General features: G+C 43.5%; 1 protein-coding gene across 1 annotated transcript in view; it reads right to left on the bottom strand.

Moving 5' to 3' along the window:
- Nucleotides 1-16,387, bottom strand: part of IL20RA (interleukin 20 receptor subunit alpha) — a 36,073-nt gene extending 19,686 nt beyond the window's left edge. The window contains exon 1 of the mRNA XM_047859678.1: nucleotides 16,191-16,387. Coding sequence (XP_047715634.1) covers nucleotides 16,191-16,314 — 124 coding nt within the window. The 5' untranslated portion in view covers nucleotides 16,315-16,387. The remainder of the gene's footprint in view (nucleotides 1-16,190) is intronic.
- Nucleotides 16,388-16,749: the final 362 nt, after the last annotated feature.

The following is a 16,749-nucleotide window of genomic DNA, read 5'->3' on the forward strand; positions in this document are numbered from 1 at the left end:
CACAGGGAGAACACTCTTTGCAAATGGAGGACTGGAGTGATGCTCTACCAGCCAAGCAATGCCTGGGACTACCAGGAGTTGAAAGAAGCAAAGAAGCAATGTCCTCTAGAGGCTTCCGAGGGAGCACAACCCTGCCAACACCTTGGTTTTGTAATTCTACCTCCAGAACCGTAAGAATAAACGGTGTTTTAAGCCACCCATGCTGCGGTACTCTGTTAAGGAAGCCCCAGGAAATGAATACAGGGGTTACTATGTAGATACCTCGTGGTGAATACAGATGTGCTCCTGACTAGAGTTCCCAGACTAGAAAGAAGAGGGACAATGTTAACAATGTACTCGTCGCCGAATGAACAAACATGTACTCGTAAATTTGGTGATCAGGCTATGAAAGGGAACAAGGTTGGAGCAGTAGGTCACAGAACCTACTCAGATAGGGTCTTAGGAGCCAGCTTGGGCTGGGAGGGCAGGCAAAGGCCCCTGAGATAGGAAAAATGTCATCCCAAAAGACAGCTCCTTGGAATGATCAAAAGACCAGTGTGTTTGAGGGGTGCCTGAGTAGCTCAGTCAGTTAAGCTACTGACTCTTGGTTTCCGCTCCAGTCGCCATCTCGTGGTTCGTGAGTTTGAGCCCCGCGTGGGGCTCTGCACTGACAGCGCGACCCTGCTTGGGATCTTCCGTGTCTCTTTCTTTTTGCCTCTCCCCCTGCTCATAGTCTCCCATAAATAAATAAATAAACATTAAAAAGAAAAAGACCGGTGTGTTTGGGGAAAAAAGTGAGGAAGAGGAGAGTATGGCCAAGAAGAAGCTTTAGTACAAAGGCGCTAGAGTCCCCATCTCTGCGAGCCCTGGGAAGGAATCTGGATTACATTTGAAATTCAGTGGGAAAGAATTAAAGCCTTTTCACTAGGGGATGCTCTGAGCCTATTTACCTTTCAAATAGATTACTTCATTACTGGGGGGAGAAAAGATCCGATGGGGGCAAGAACAGAACCGGAGGGACCAGCAAGACCATCATTACAGCAGTCTTAGTGAGGAAGGATGGGCTTGCCCCCAGATGCTGGCTGTAGATATGGAGATGGGGGGGGGGGCAGCTCGCAGCCCTGTTTTCAAAGTAGAAACAACAGGACCTCCTGATGAAGCGAAGCTACAAGAGTCTCATCAGCAACAGCATTACTATGTTATGAAAGCTAAGTTAACAAATGAGGATTTATCAAGGAATACTTGCCTTTTATCTGTTTTGATGATGCAAAGTATAGAATAGAACAGAACAGAATAGAATAGAAGTAGCATTTAATTTTTTTTTAACATTTATTTATTATTGAGAGAGAGAGACAGAGCATGAGCGGGGGAGGGGCAGACAGAGAGGGAGACACAGAATCCAAAGCAGGCTCCAGGCTGTGAGCTATCAGCCCAGAGCCCGACACGGGGCTCAAACCCACGAACCGTGAGATCATGACCTGAGCCGAAGTCAGACGCTTAACCGACAGAGCCACCCAGGAGCCCCTAGAATCAGCATTTTTTAAAGAAGAAATGGCACACTTTAACGAAAATGATTGATAACTAGTGTTTTCTTGGGGTTTTTAAATCTTTGTGAAGGTTTTAGGTACTATGTTTGTTTCAAGTTTGGAAAACGTAAAGAAGACACCCCTGAGTAAACATTTAAATTGCCATAAGTCATTTTTCTACTCTGCCAGTACTGATAAGATAATTTATTCAACACTGAAGTGAAAATACGTCACACCCACACTAATATCAGGAGTCATGTGCCAGCTTATGGGTAACAAAAGCATTTTTTTTCCACATAGATTTATGGCCTGTAAGTACAGGTCTGATTCCCTGACATTCCATCCATTTCACATCCTAAATCATAAAGCTGTTGGACTGGCACACGGAGTTTTCCAATACCTTGTATAGATACAGGTCTCAGGTGTAGTGCAGTGGTATGTAACATTTTCTAGTGGCCTCAAAGCTAATCCTACGTCCCTGCAAGAGTGTTGCAGTTTTAACTATATGCCTGACAGTAAAAGATATTTCCATCTTGCTGCACTGTGGGAAAAGCCTATGCATAAATTAGTGCCTGATGAACACCCACCAAAAGTGGTGAGGTTTTCAGAGTGAACTCACGAAGGGTCAGGGTAATCAGGCTCAGGGTTACCCAAACCTCTGTCTTTGGGGGCTGAGGCGTTATGACTTTCCTATCATAGACTGTATGTTCATTCAGCAGTGAGCAAAACAACCAGGCTGTAAGAGGCTCAACAGTCAAAGGCATCCACCTCTGGTGAATTCCCCTTTGGGGCCATTCAAGTTTCTCAAGCCTATGACTAACCAGGGGACCTCAGCACAGAGGACACCCGGCCCAGCCTTGCCCAGAGACAGTCTCCAGTTCCCAGTCCCCTCTCTCCTTCTGAAGCTGGAGCACAGCGAAGGAATCACCACGCTCTGAGCTGTTGGACACTGGACTCCATGACTTACAGTCTTTGTAGACCCAGTGCCTGGTGAATGAATGCTTTTGAACTGAACTAAGCAGGGGCTGATGGGACTCACATAAATCCTGGAGACGGGGCAGGACCCAGAAGCACATGTGCACTGAATGGGGATGGAACACCCTGAACTGCCAAATCTTGGTGGTGGTACCTTGAAACCGCCTTGGTAAACCTACATTGTACCCAGGGAATCATCACCAGCAGCAGACACTCCACAGATGATTTTTCTTAATGTTTAGCTTTATTTTTGAGGGAGAGAGAGCAAGAGCGAGAGAGCAGGGGAGGGGCAGAGAGAGGGGGAGACACAGAATCCGAAGCAGGCTCCAGGCTCTGAGCTGTCAGCACAGAGCCCGACGCGGGGCTCGAACTCACGGACCGTGAGATCATGCTGAGCCCAAGTCGGATGTTTAACTGACCGAGCCACTCAGGAGCCCTTCAACAGATCCTTTTGAATGAAGGAACAGTCGCTCATGCATGACAAGTGGCTGCTACCTATTGTATCTTTTGAAATAGGAAAATACCTTAATATGTTTGTACCAATCCTTTCTGTGGGGAGTGAGGGTGAAAAAGGTAAGAAAAAGCACCAGAGGGCGATTAACTAATTTCGGGAAGCAAAAGCTATAAATAACTCATCCTGAACACACCAAGTGAGAGCCAAACAGCATTGCTGCTTTTATGCACTGGTGCAATCCCTTAGATATTGTTCTAACGTCACCATGCCGAAAGGACAAGCAGATTTTCTTTTGTCTCAAGTTGTAAATCATCTCTCCTGAAAATTATTAACTTCTCTCTCTTCCCCTCCTTAATTATATATCAAGTGTTCTTAAAAATCAGTCATCTAACAACAGCCCTTAAAATGCGAGTCAGGAACTACGTACCTAAGAAAAGATATGCAGCTGTCTATAAAGGCGAGAGCATGGTTCGGTGTTAACATTAGTTCCTGTAAACTTGATGATTTTCCCTTAACCGCCATCTCCACTGTTATTTCTCTACTGTATCTTTGCCCACTCTCTGCCACATGTGTGTGCTCCCTCACTTTTCTCTCTAATAATAGTGTACATTATATAGGGTGGTCGCTGGCCCTCTCTCTCTGGCTTCTAGTAATTGATTATGTGAGTTGGTCAGAGAGAAGTTCTAAGGGCAAGAGTTCTAGAGCTACACTGGGGTCCACTCCCTTCTCTACCACTTACCAGTCGTGCATCCCCAAGTTCGTTATTTATGTCTGCACCTCAATTTCCTCTTTCTAAAACAAAATAATACTATCTGCTTCATAGGCTTGATGGGATGATTAAATAAGATTCTTTCCAGGGCGCCTGGTTGGCTCAGTCAGTTAAGTGTCCGACTTCAGCTCAGGGCATGATCTCACGGTTCATAAGTTCAAACCCCAGGTCGGGCTCTGTGCTGACAGCTCAGAGCCTGGAGCCTGCTTCAGATTCTGTGTCTCCCTCTCTCTCTTCCCCTCCCTGCTCACATTCTGTCTCTCTTTCTCAAAAATAAATAAACGCTAAAAAAAAAAAAAAATAAGATTCTTTCCATAGACCTCTTGGAACAGTGCCCGGCACAAAGAAAGAGCTCAATCATTATTAGCTCAGTGTTGTCCTCGATAGTTACTATTCTCACTTTACAGCTGAATAGACAGAGCCCCAGAGAGGCTGAATGATTTGGCCATGGTTATTCAGCCATTTGCAGGGATCCTTGGTTGAGTTCAAGTGTTCTGACCATGACTGGGCTCCTATAGTAGGCCACTTGCCTACTGCCTTTCAGAAATGATCCTGAGAACACAGTTGGCAGGAAGAAGGGGATTGTATGATCATTATAGATTTTGCACGTCGTAGATGATTGCTTCTAAGGAGAGATATAAGAAATTCAATGAGGAAAACCCAAGTATTTCTTCTTCATTGAAGCTTTTCCTGGTGAAACTGTACATAGTCATATCATTCATTCAACATGTTTACTAGGTATCTACCGTGTGCTAGAAAGAGTGCTGACAGGTGCTAGGGCAGTAGAGGAGAGAAACACACAGAAGGCCCTGCTCTCAAAGAGCAGATAGGATCTGAATCTGGGACATGATCCATCAATATATGCTTTCCCTGCCAGGTATGTGAACATTTATGTGGATGAGTGATGCATAAGTCATACAGAAAAAGCGGTGTCATTTCTTTATGGCCACACCTCAATAAATAAATTTATGTGCTTAAACATGTTTTTGACTATTGCTGTCGGTTCTTGATAACAAGGAGGCCTTTAAGGTCGAGATGACTTCTTAAAATAAGGAGACTGGAGTTGACCCATCAAAGACAGTGTGCATCTTCCATGTAGTTCCTGTGGGAGGGTTTACAATTATTGCCAGGGTACTGCTCAGCTCGTGGCATTTAGGGCACACTTCCTTTCAGCTATAATTGTTTTCAAAGATAACTTACAAACATACGAATATTTCCATCTCTTTTTTTTTATAATCACACCTTGTTTTTGCAAAACCATAACCTGACTTCTCATCTTGATTACCCAAGTTTGTTGGAAATGGCTTGGAACGCGTTTGAAAATTAAATCCCATCTCCAAGATGAAGGTTTGCCACTTAATGGGTTATTCTGACCAATGCATGCAGGCTCTCCCCGGAACTCTGAAAAGAGGAGCTTAAGAAATACATTGTTGTGAGATATTTTGTACATTGCCTTCTAAAATGCCTATTTTGAAGACACCATTAACTTGAATATGTCAGCCCTGCTGTTAGAAAACCAGTTGCACTAAATTATATCACCTCTCATATAAAGGTCTTCCTTTCGTTTTTAGAAATTAGCCTTTTAAGGACAGGAACTTGATTTTCTCCACATTTTGTGATCTCTCTAAAGTAGCTGGATTTGTAATAATGAACATCATAGTATCTGGAAAAGTAAGGTAGATTCAAATGTGGGTTGGAGTCTATACTACTGATAACTTGCCTCAGAAAGGAAATGAAAGAAAAGAGTCAAAGGCAAACCATTTGGGACCACTAAGGTATTAGAAAGAATAGCTACTGGGAATTCCAAGTTGAATCAGCAGGTATTCATTAACTATCATCGACTTTATTGTTCAAATCATTTTCACAACTAGTATTTCTTTATATTCTCACGGAAGCCATTCTTTCGTCAATACCTTCATCACTTGAAATTTTCAGAGGGAAAATCACCAAGCTAAAAATGGGGGGAGAAACATGGAAAAAGTAAGAGAGTTTCAAAAATAATTAGTGGAAATTTGGAAGTAGTTATTAGTATTTGCTTCTGTTCACTGTAGACTGGAATTTTGAGGGAAATGAGGCTGATGAGTGTGGTCCCCATTCTGATCTCAGATTTTCCTGCTGAACAAGACAAGGATAGAAGCAGACAGTAGCCATCAAAAACAGTCAGGTAAATTTTTTTCACTAGGCTAGCTCTCCTCTCTAGTGACAGGTAGATGCTTTGATATTTTCGAGAATGACTAGAGTAGGGTTGAATTACGCCTTGAAGTTGTGTAACTATATGCAATAAAATGAACAGACGTTGCACGTGCTGCTTAGGCCACACTGAAGATCAGCTCTTTTAGGTCCTTAACTGCCCACAAGATGTAAAAAAAAAAAAAAAAAAGAACACTGGTGATGAGAAAAGCAGAGCAACCATGAAGAGGCCGCGCACAAGGAAGAACCAAAGGCACTGTTGGCACTCACAGCCTTGGAACTTGTCCATGAACAACTGAGTGGATCAATGAAGACACTGCCTTTGCTCACTAAAGCTAACAGGGCCTTCAAAGGACTGTGTTGATTAAGGAAGTGGGAAATAGCACCGAGGACAGAAGCCCCAGCTTGCAAAACCACAGCTGTAACAATTGTGCCTTTTGATAATTGTTTGTGGTTTGATTCAGTATTGCAAAGAGCCCCACAGACCACAGTGACTTGAGGCTGCCAATGACCTTGAAGTCAGGCCGTCCTACAGCTATGAAGCTTCCTACTCCTGCCCACTTTTTGTTTGTTGATGTGTAGTTTTATTAAAAAAAAAAAAAAAGAACTGAAAAGTATATAAGAAAGAACTGTAGGTGTGGAAAAAAGAATATTAACTATCTGGTAATTTATAGACTGACTATGCTTAGAGCAGGATTTAGCTTTTTGGGTTTCCGAGTGAATATAAAAGTTATGTTAACACTATACTGTTGTCTATTAAGTGTTCAATAGAAATAGAAATGTACACAACTTAATTAAAAATATTTTATTGCTAAAATATGCTAACCATCCTCTAAGCTTTCAGCAAGTCACAACCACTGATCACAGATCACTGAGAACTATAAGAAATATAACAATAACTAAAAAGCTTGAAATATTGCAAGAATTATCAAAATGTGATACAGAGACACAAAATGAACAAATGTGGCTGGGAAAATGCACTGATAGACTTACCTGCTCGACACAGGGTTGACAGAAATCTTCAATTTGTAAAAGCTGGACTATCTACAAAGTGCAATAAAATTAGATATGCCTGTATTTTCCTGCTAAAATCTTAAATGAAACAGACCTTAATTTATATTGAATGATATTATTTTATATAATATGGATGCCAGCCTACCTAGAACTATTTATTGAATTTTGTTTTTCCTAAAAGCATTAAAAAATTTTTTAAAAAATGTTTATTTATTTTTGAGAGAGACAGAGACACAGCATGAGTGGGGGAGGCAGAGAGAGCGGGAGATACCGAATTTGAAGCAGTCTCCAGGCTCTGAGCCATCAGCACAGAGTCTGATGTGGGGCTTGAACTCATGAACTGTGAGATCATGACCTGAGCCAAAGTCAGATGCCCAACTCACAGCCACCCAGGGGCCCCTAAAAGTGTTTGAAGTATTTGTTCATAGTAAGACATTTACTTTGAAATCTCATTGCTTTTCTAATGTATCTTTTCTCAAGTAGGGCAAATGTGAATTGATATATATATAAAATTATATATATATATATATATATATATATATATATATATATATATAACCAGCAACTCTTGTAAGTCTCAGTTTAAAGGACCCTTTTTATAGGAAGCCCTGCCTGACTTCTAGACTCAATTGGTTACCTTGTTCTGTGTTTTTTAAAGTTTTGTGTTTTTTTTTTTTTTGAGAGAGAGAGAGACAGAGAGCGAGAGAGCGAGAGAGGGAGAGAGAGAGAGAGAGAGAGAGAGAGAGAGAGAATGAATCCCAATCAGGCTCCATGCTGTTAGCACAGAGCCTGAAGAGGGTCTTGAACTCACAAACCGTGAGATCACTGCCTAGGCCGAAATCAAGAGTCAGACGCTTAACCCATTGAGCCACCCAGGCACCCCTGTGCTTGTAAAGAGCTTGGTTTTATTTGAGAGAGAGAGGGAACAGGAGGGGCAGAGAGAGAGGGAGAGAGAGAATCCCCAGCAGGCTCTGCACTGTCAGCACAGAGCCTGATGCAGGGCTCAAACTCACAAACCTCAAGACCGTGACCTGTGCCAAAACCGAGAGTTGGATGCTTAACAGACTGAGCCACCCAGATGCCCCTGGCATTTATACCTTAATGTAATTACCTGTCTGAGACCAAAAGCTCTGTGAAGAAAGAGACCTTGTTTTCTTGTTCACCTCAGTGCCTAGACTTCTTCCTGATATATATGAATGAATGACATTGCATGAATAACAAGTGTTCAAAAGAAAATTATTTAAAAATCACAGTGTGTCAAGTTATATACTAATTCCTGGAAACTCCAAATGGATGCATGGGCTGTTAAGGTAATTCTTCTTCATTAAATCTGATCACCTCAACCACCTTATCCCCCTAAGTTATTTGCTCCTGAGCTGAATGCAATATTCTATTTTGCACTTAGAAATTAGGAGCTAATTTTTAATAACAAAGTAGAGTATTTAGTAGATAATTTAGTGGGCCTTTTGAAACACATATATTTTAATCAAGATTGGAGGAGGAGGGCTGGCTTGGAATTAGATGGATAGTTAACCTGAAATATGAAAATGGTCCTTGTTGGATCAAGGGTGAGGATTTTGTAGTTGAAGTGCCCCTCAGAGAAGCTGGAGGTAGAGATCTCAGGAGAGTGAGTCCCTCTGCTGAAGAAATTTAAACTTCACTGTCTTTATTACATACCTATTGATGGCTTTCCCTTTTTATTTTTATTGAGGTATAATTGACCTATAACATTATCTTCGTTTTAGGTTTACAAAATAAAAATTCAACATTTGTGTATATTACAAGATAGTGGCTCTCTCTTATGTTCATGTTATGGAACATACAAGAGAAGACCTCGTCTCTGCCTTCAACATTCTCAGGGGAGGCTTCCAGGCATGACGCTCCCAGGAAAGTTGTCCTTCGGCAGTGGCCATGTTGAAGAGGAGAGCCACTGCATGGGGATGAAAAGGTCGCTTTTCTCCACTCTAGAAGCCAAGCCCACGGATCCTGCCCTATGAGCCTGTGCTCACTGCCCTGTGAGCCTGTGAGGGTATGAATTCAACTGTGCCTCCCAAAAAAAGTATGTTGAAATCCTAACCCCCAGTACCTCATAAAGTAACCGTAATTAGGTATAGGGTCCTTGTAGAGATGATCAGTTAGAAAGAGGTCATTAGGGTGGGCCCTAATCCAATATTGCTGGCATCCTTATAAAAAGGGGAAGTTTGGACACAAAGAGAGAAGATTATGTGAAGAGACAGAGCGCCATGTGAAGGCAGAGAATTGGAAGGATGTTCAACAAGCCAAGGAAGGCCAAAGATGGCCAGCAACCACCAGAGGCTAGGAGAGGGGTCTGGAACAGATGTTCCCTCATGGCTCTCAGAAGGAGAGCTGCCCATATCTTGATTTCAGACTTCTAACTTCCAGAAACATGAGATAATAAATTTACATTATTTTAGGCCACCAATTGGTAGTATTTTGTTATGGCGGCCTTAGAAAACTAATCCAGGAGGGGTCATTTGCTCGCTTCTATCATTCCTCAAAAATGAACACGATGCTTATTGAGGAGAATGATAAATTCCTTAAGGGCTGACGAACCTCTAGAAAGTAAAGATGAGGGGACTGACGTAGGAGATCATTTAAATGGGGGAATGATGGAAACAAATGTTTTAGCTAGGACGACGCAGTCACCAAAAAAACCCTCTTATCACCAAAATACAAATGTAACTGTATGGGCTGGAACTCTGAGGAGGCTGAATGCATAGTATACATGTTGACAATCTGGAAGTATAAGGACAACTTACTGACAAATCTGTACACGAAAAATTATGCTATTTCTCTGTGACTGGACGTAAAGCTGGCATTTGGGAAAGGAGCGTGTGTCTGTGCGGAAGCCGTTTTGTGGCTCAATGTGTAACGCGGTGACCATCACAGGCAAAAAACAGAACCAGAGTCGAATAGATAATCAGCAAAAATTTTCTTTCCAGGAAAAGGTATTCAAAGACCCCCATCACAGACCTCACAAGCTCTAGATGAAACATTACGCCATATTTCCATCCTCTATACTCTGAGAAGCCAACAGAAAGGAAACCACTTTCGCAAAGCGAGATTGTCTTAATATGAAAGTCTGAGTTTACATGAGGGGTCAGAGTCTGTGTCTCCTAGGAGAGGAGAACAGAGAAAACGAGGGCACCTTATAGGCATCAGGAACCTTGTGTTCACCAAGAACCTGAAGCTGAGTTATTTAAGAACAAACACGCCAGGTGTAGGGCTTCGGATGTAGTAGACCAGCCATGTCATCACGATCTACGCGGAGGCAGCCTGGGAGCTTGCAGACAAACTGGAACACACACATACTAGAAAGACCAGGAGAGAGAGGCCGGCATGACATAACAGGGAAGGTGGTTAGCGGAGAGGAAAGAAGACCCAGATGGCTACATTCAGTTACCTGCACAGCTCGTCCCGCATGGCCTTCGCAGCATACAGCGAGCACCAGGAATGGGTGAAGGTCAAAGAGATTAAGAACTTAGCTCATTATATGGAAGAACATTTTCACGGTAGGAAGTCTGCGATGACAGCACATCCCGCCTTGGGTGCCATGCAGTGAGTTGCCCGTAATGACAGGTACTCAAATAGCAGACAGGCAATGACCCGGAAGTAAAGCCACCAAGGAGATTCACTGGAGAAGCAGCTGGATGGGACTTGAACGTCCTGTCACCCCCAGGTTTCTACACCCAAAGGAATTCTGAAGCTAAAGCAGAGGAAGGATTTAATTTTAATGTCTCCAGCCAGCAATTTTTTCCTAAAGTTTTCTTGTCCTCCAATTTTATAAGTAATTGACACATCCTGGAATTGGTTATAGTGATTTAATTCATTTTTCTGGTATCAGCATTTGTGTCAGATAATCATAAATGTGGACCGAGAACAATTAAGAATGCTGTCAGAATATCACAATCATAGCATGAGTGTAATGTTAATAAGATGGATAAAATGATTTCACTCGTTAAAATCTGATTATTCAGATTCTAAGATGTCTTTTTCTTTTTTTTTAAATAATCATGGAAGCGAATATGTCAGTAATACCTGGTAAGGCTGTGCAAAGAAGAAAAAGATGCAAATAGAAAATCATTTTAAAAATAACATGTGGGGCGCCTGGGTGGCGCAGTCGGTTAAGTGTCCGACTTCAGCCAGGTCACGATCTCGCAGTCCGTGAGTTCGAGCCCCAGGTCAGGCTCTGGGCTGATGGCTCAGAGCCTGGAGCCTGTTTCCGATTCTGTGTCTCCCTCTCTCTCTGCCCCTCCCCCGTTCATGTTCTGTCTCTCTCTCCCAAAAATCAATAAACGTTGAAAAAAAAATTAAAAATAACATGTATGTAACGAAAGGTGCTTTTAAGCAAAAAATGCAAATTTACTGAGTAGTATTTTGTGAAAAGTACTATGCCGAGCACTAGCAAAGGCAACACACAGATAGGCAGTTTTATTTATTTAAAATATTAAAATAGGGGCACCTGGGTGGCGTAGTTGGCTAAGCATCAGACTCTTGATCTCAGCTCAGGTCACAATCTCATAGTTTGTGAGTTTGAACCCCACACTGGGCTCTGTGCTGATGGTGTGGAGCCTGCTTGGGATTCTGTCTCTCCTTCTCTCTGCCCCTCATCTGCTTGTGCGTGCTCTCTCTCAAAATAAAGACACCTTAAAAAATTAAAAATAAAATAAAATGTTATAAAAATAGCATAATGTTTTATGTTGAAATGCTTATGCTAACGTATTTACTTTATAATACTAATAATTCCATCTACCTATTCCTTTGTCCAGAGTTTATGTTTCAATGGAAAATGTATGTCCTACCCATGGCTCTGACAGCCAGAGCTATAGGAAAAGTTACACTCAGAACTGTCACGCCCCCCTCATCCCTACCCCCTTGTTCCTATACCACACCACCTGCCAGAGGTAACAAATCTCTTTACTTATTCTCTGGAGTGTGAATACTGCCTTTCTTGAATTTATTCTACAGGAAGATCAATACATAGTTATAGGCAGTGGGGGCACACATTTTGAAGACTGAGGCTGATGATGTCTACAGCTACATTCTTGGATCTGAGGCACATGATATTCTCCAGACAGGCTGGGGATGAGCCTCAGCTGATAAATGTGGAAGCCATGCAAAGATACAAGAAATTGCCTCATGTCTGCTCCAACGTAACAGTAACTGCAGTGAGAATCCCTGCAGACACCATCTTAACCAAGTGATCAAGGTCAACACCACCACCAAGAAGACATTGATATCATAAATCCTTGGCTATGACGCACTGAGAAAGACAACACAATTTGCTCAAGAGGAATAACCTCACTCTCAACATGAAGAGACATCAGATGAACCCAAATGGAGGGACATGTTAAGGAAAAGATGGCACTCCAAAGTGTCACGGGCATGAGGAACTGTTATAGATTGGAGGACACAAAGGGGACAATGACAGCTAAATGTAAAGCAGGATTCTGGAACAGAAAAAGAGCCTCAATGGAAACATTGTTGAAATGTGAGCATGGTCTACGGTTCAGTGAATGTATTATACCAAAGTTAATGTCCGGGTTCCAAACATTGTACAATGGTTATGTAAGATGCTAAACTCGGGAGAAACTGGGTAAGGGATTTATGGAAACTCTTCTGTTTCTGGAACTTTTTTTGTAAGCCTCAAATTATTTCAAAAGGAAAAGCTAAAAAAAAAATAATGAAGGGAATTTTGTTAGTTCACCGGAATCGTTTGTGTGTGTACAAATAACTTCTCAGTGAAACAGAATACCCAAATGCAGCTGTGTTGATATCAGAGAAGAGACACTTCAACAAATACCTTCACCGTGCTAATTATAGTATATTAGTCTAATAAGCATAGATAGGTGTAGTAGTAATATTTAGACTGTAATCCAAAAGCTCCAAAACTAAAGTTAGGCTCATTTGTTCACAGGCATAATAAACTCCATATTTTTTTCTTTCTTCGAGGATTTAGGGGAGATCTCCTTGATGAAGGCATATTGAAGGTGAGATGCCAAGTGTGAGCAACCAGTTAGCTGGGGCTAGAGTGGGTAGGAGCACTCTAGCAGAGGGAACTACAAGTATCTCATTTCTCTGAGATGAAAAGTGGTTTGGCTTTGTTCTAGAAACTGGAAAAAGGCCAGCAGAGCAGGAAGTAAGCGGTGTGAGGTAAGGCTGAGAATCTGGGAGAAGTGGTCCACAAAAAACATTGTGGGGGAGGTCAGAATTATTCTACAGCAATCGCACCTAGGTGGCTCAGTTGGTTAAGCGTCCAACTGTGGCTCAGGTCATGATCTCTGGGTTCATGGGTTTGAGCCCCGCGTCAGGCTCTGTGTTGACAGCTTGGAGCCTGGAGCTTGCTTTGGATTCTGTGTCTCTCTCTCTCTTGGCCTCTCCCCTGCTCACCCACTATCTCAAAAATAAATAAACATTAAACAATTAAAAAAAACAAACAAACAAAAAACCCCCAAATCATTCTACAGCAATGGATGCCCCCGAAGGGCTTGAGGAGAGGGGATACGGGACCTTGGAAAGTTATTTTCTCCTGCTCTCTCTTACTGGCTTTGAATGCTTTTTATATAATGCTGACTACAGTTCTTTATGTTCACTGAAGAATAAGTATGGGAATGGGCTGCCAGGGCAGAGTTTGAAACGTACAGGAATAAACTTCCTGGTGAAACTTCTGTCCCTGGAGAGTTTAGAGAGTGAAACGGAGCGTGTGTCACGCTTGCATCACAGATGTTCTGAATTCCATTAAAAGCTTACCTGAAATGAAATATAACTATTTTCCCAGAGTGTTGATGTCTTTTTCTCTCACTCTGAGTGTTTGGTATTATACAGTCTGACCCAAAGCCTGAGTTGGGTGAATGAATTTTTGTGCCAAAAAGTTCAAAAACTTAAAGTATTCACCTGCCCAAGAGTGGCAATGTCATCCAACCCTTAGAAAGCTCACATTGTTTGGTGCATATTGTGGTTGATCCGTCAGGATAGAGGTCACTCGCTATTAAGAGGTAGGTATGGTATCTAAGTAGCTTCTAACCTGCTTTTTCCAGCGGTCCTTCAGGTACCTGAGGACCCAGAAGAAAATAGCACCTGGGTCTCGTGGATCAGAGAAGAGTTTCATCTGGGCTTTGTCAAGCCGAGAATATTACTGCCTGCTGTTGTTAAGTCCCCAACCCAATTATGGAGCACACTTTATGTCCGTCTTTGATTACAGAAACAAACAAATTCCTATCTGTTAGTTTAAGCCTCAATATTGGCATAAGTCAGGAGCAGTCTCATCCCGTTGAGCCTATGTAGGAAATAACTAGAAAATAATACAATACAAAATCATACGATAATATATTATAAATAAGTTTATAAACACAAAATAAAATAACCATAATTTTAAAAAATAACCATAATTTTTGATAAATTTAGGATTTAGACGAGAAACGCTTAGGGGTATAAAATCTATTGTTGAAAAATATTACGTTTTGGAATTGTATTGAATTTCTTGCATGTTTACTGAAGCGCAGTTGACACACAATGTTACATTAGTTGCAGGTGTAGACACAGTGATCCCACAAGTCTATAGTTATGCTATGCTCACATGTATAGCTGCTGTCACTGTACAGTGTTATTATAATACCACTGACTCTATTCCCTGTGTGGTACCTTCTATCCCTGTGATGTATTCATTCCATAACTGGAAGACTGTATCTCCCCCTACCCTTCACCCATTTTGCCCATTTCCCAGCCCCCCTCCCTCTGGCAACCATCAGTTTGGTCTCACAATTTATGAGTCTGTTTCTGCTTTTCGTTTGTTTCCTCATTTGTTTTATTTTTTTCAGATTCCACACACAAGTTAAATCCTATGGTATTTGTCTTTCTCTACCTGACTTGTTTCACTTAGTGTAATACTCTCTAGGTCCACTCATGTTGTTGCAAAGGGCAAGCTCCTATTTTTAAAAATTTTCTGTTTTTATTTATTTTTGATAAATAAAATAAATAAATAAAATTCTTTTTTTTGAGTGTGTGTGTGTGTGTGTGTGTGTGTGTGTGTGTATGTGTATGTGTGGGAGAGAGAGAGAGAGAGAGAGAGAGAGAGAGAGAGCACAAGTGGGTGAGGGGCAGAGAGAGAGAGGGAGACACAGAATCTGAAGCAGGCTCCAGGCTCTGAGCTGTCAGCACAGAGCCCAATGAGGGACTTGAACTCGTGACCCACAAGATTATGACCTGAGCTGAAGTCCAACGCTTAACCTGCTGAGCCACCCAGGAGTCCCTAGATCCTATTCTTTTTAATGTCTGAGTAATATTCCCATGTGTGGTGTATGTATGTGTGCATCACACCTTTATCCATTCACCTACCATGGACACTTGGGTTGCTTCCGTAATAACTGTATTGCACATAACTTTTTCTTTGACTATTAAGAACACTGCACTTTCACGGACAACTTTCTGCATTCACCGTTGTTCAGCTCTGGGTTAACAGTAAAAGTTAAAAGCCTGAACCACGTCTCTACAAAGTACAGTATCCTGGGAAGCTTTGCTGGTTTTAATTAAAAAAAAAAAAAATCCCAGATATCTTGCTTTAAAAAAAGTCTTTTTCTTATATATCAGAAAAGCAGAAGAAAGAAAGAAATCAGGTTAATGAATCATCCTGGCTTACTGGATCCCACTTGGTAGAATTTAAACTTAAAAACACAGCAAAACACATTTCGCTTACCTTATGTCAACCATAGAAGTTTTGTGATTTCCGAAACATCAAAGAGCACTTACCTGTACACGGTCCTAACCACAAAGGGGGAAAAAAATGACGTGCTCAGGAGAAGTGATCTTACTTTAGAAACACTGCCGCTTTCTAGACCCTGTTCTTTCCGAGCAGACCCTTCCGGGGAGTCCGGTATAAAGCGCCGTGGTCACCGCCGGCCCCGGGGTTGGCCCCTGTTAAAGGGCGGCAGGTCGGTGCGGGCGAGGGCGCTGCGCGGGGTCACCGGCGCCCAATGCAGACTCCGAGCTGTGGGTTCCACTCAGAGCCACCACTGTCACACTTCCTCCGCCTCCCTGCCACCCGCGCAATGGAAAGTGTGAAACGCTCGGTCCTGCAAACTTGACTCAGAAGCAGGCGCGCGGCGGGCTGCGGCGAGTTTCTCCGGGGGCTCGCCGCGCAGACCCCCAGGCCGAGCCAGCGCGACACCCGGCCGGCGGACGAGCCGGTCGGCGCTGCGCCGTCTGCGGAACCGGCCCGGGAACATCCGCGTCCCGCAAGGGGCTGGCCCCGCCGCCACGGACCTACCTGCGCATCCCGACGGCGCGGCCGCAAACAGCAGCAGCGGCGGCAGCAGCAGCCGCAGGGCCGCGCGCCCGGGCGCCTGGACCCCTCTGGCCGCCGCCCTCGCCGGGGGTCGGCGGGCCCACATGGGCGGCGGGGCTGGGTCACATCCCCGCGGGCGTCCCGCAGCCTCCCGCGGCCCCCTCGAGCCGCGGCCTCCGTCGGAGCCCGGCACCCACCGCTCGGGCTGCGCGCGGCGCTCACGGTGGCCCGGCGCCCAGGGAGGCGGTGCCGCGGCCGCGCCCCACCCGCGTCCCGCCCCAGCCCAGCCGCCAGCGCGATCTCCAGTCCCCAGGCACGCAGCGCCGAGAGCCTGACCGAGCATCCAGGGTCCCAACCAGCGAGGGCACTGGTGCAGGGAGGACCTCACTCCGGGGAGGAGAGTGAGGGCGGCGCAGGGAAGAGGGGTCCTGGTGTTCGGGCCTGACTGTGACATTCCTCTGAATGTGAACTGTGGGAGTTCAGTACCAGAAGAATGAGATGGACGTTCATCTCTCAACATACCGCCAGGCACTCTGCCATG

This window comes from Prionailurus viverrinus, chromosome B2 (assembly GCF_022837055.1).
Source record: "Prionailurus viverrinus isolate Anna chromosome B2, UM_Priviv_1.0, whole genome shotgun sequence".
In the NCBI taxonomy this organism is placed as follows: Eukaryota; Metazoa; Chordata; class Mammalia; order Carnivora; family Felidae; genus Prionailurus; species Prionailurus viverrinus.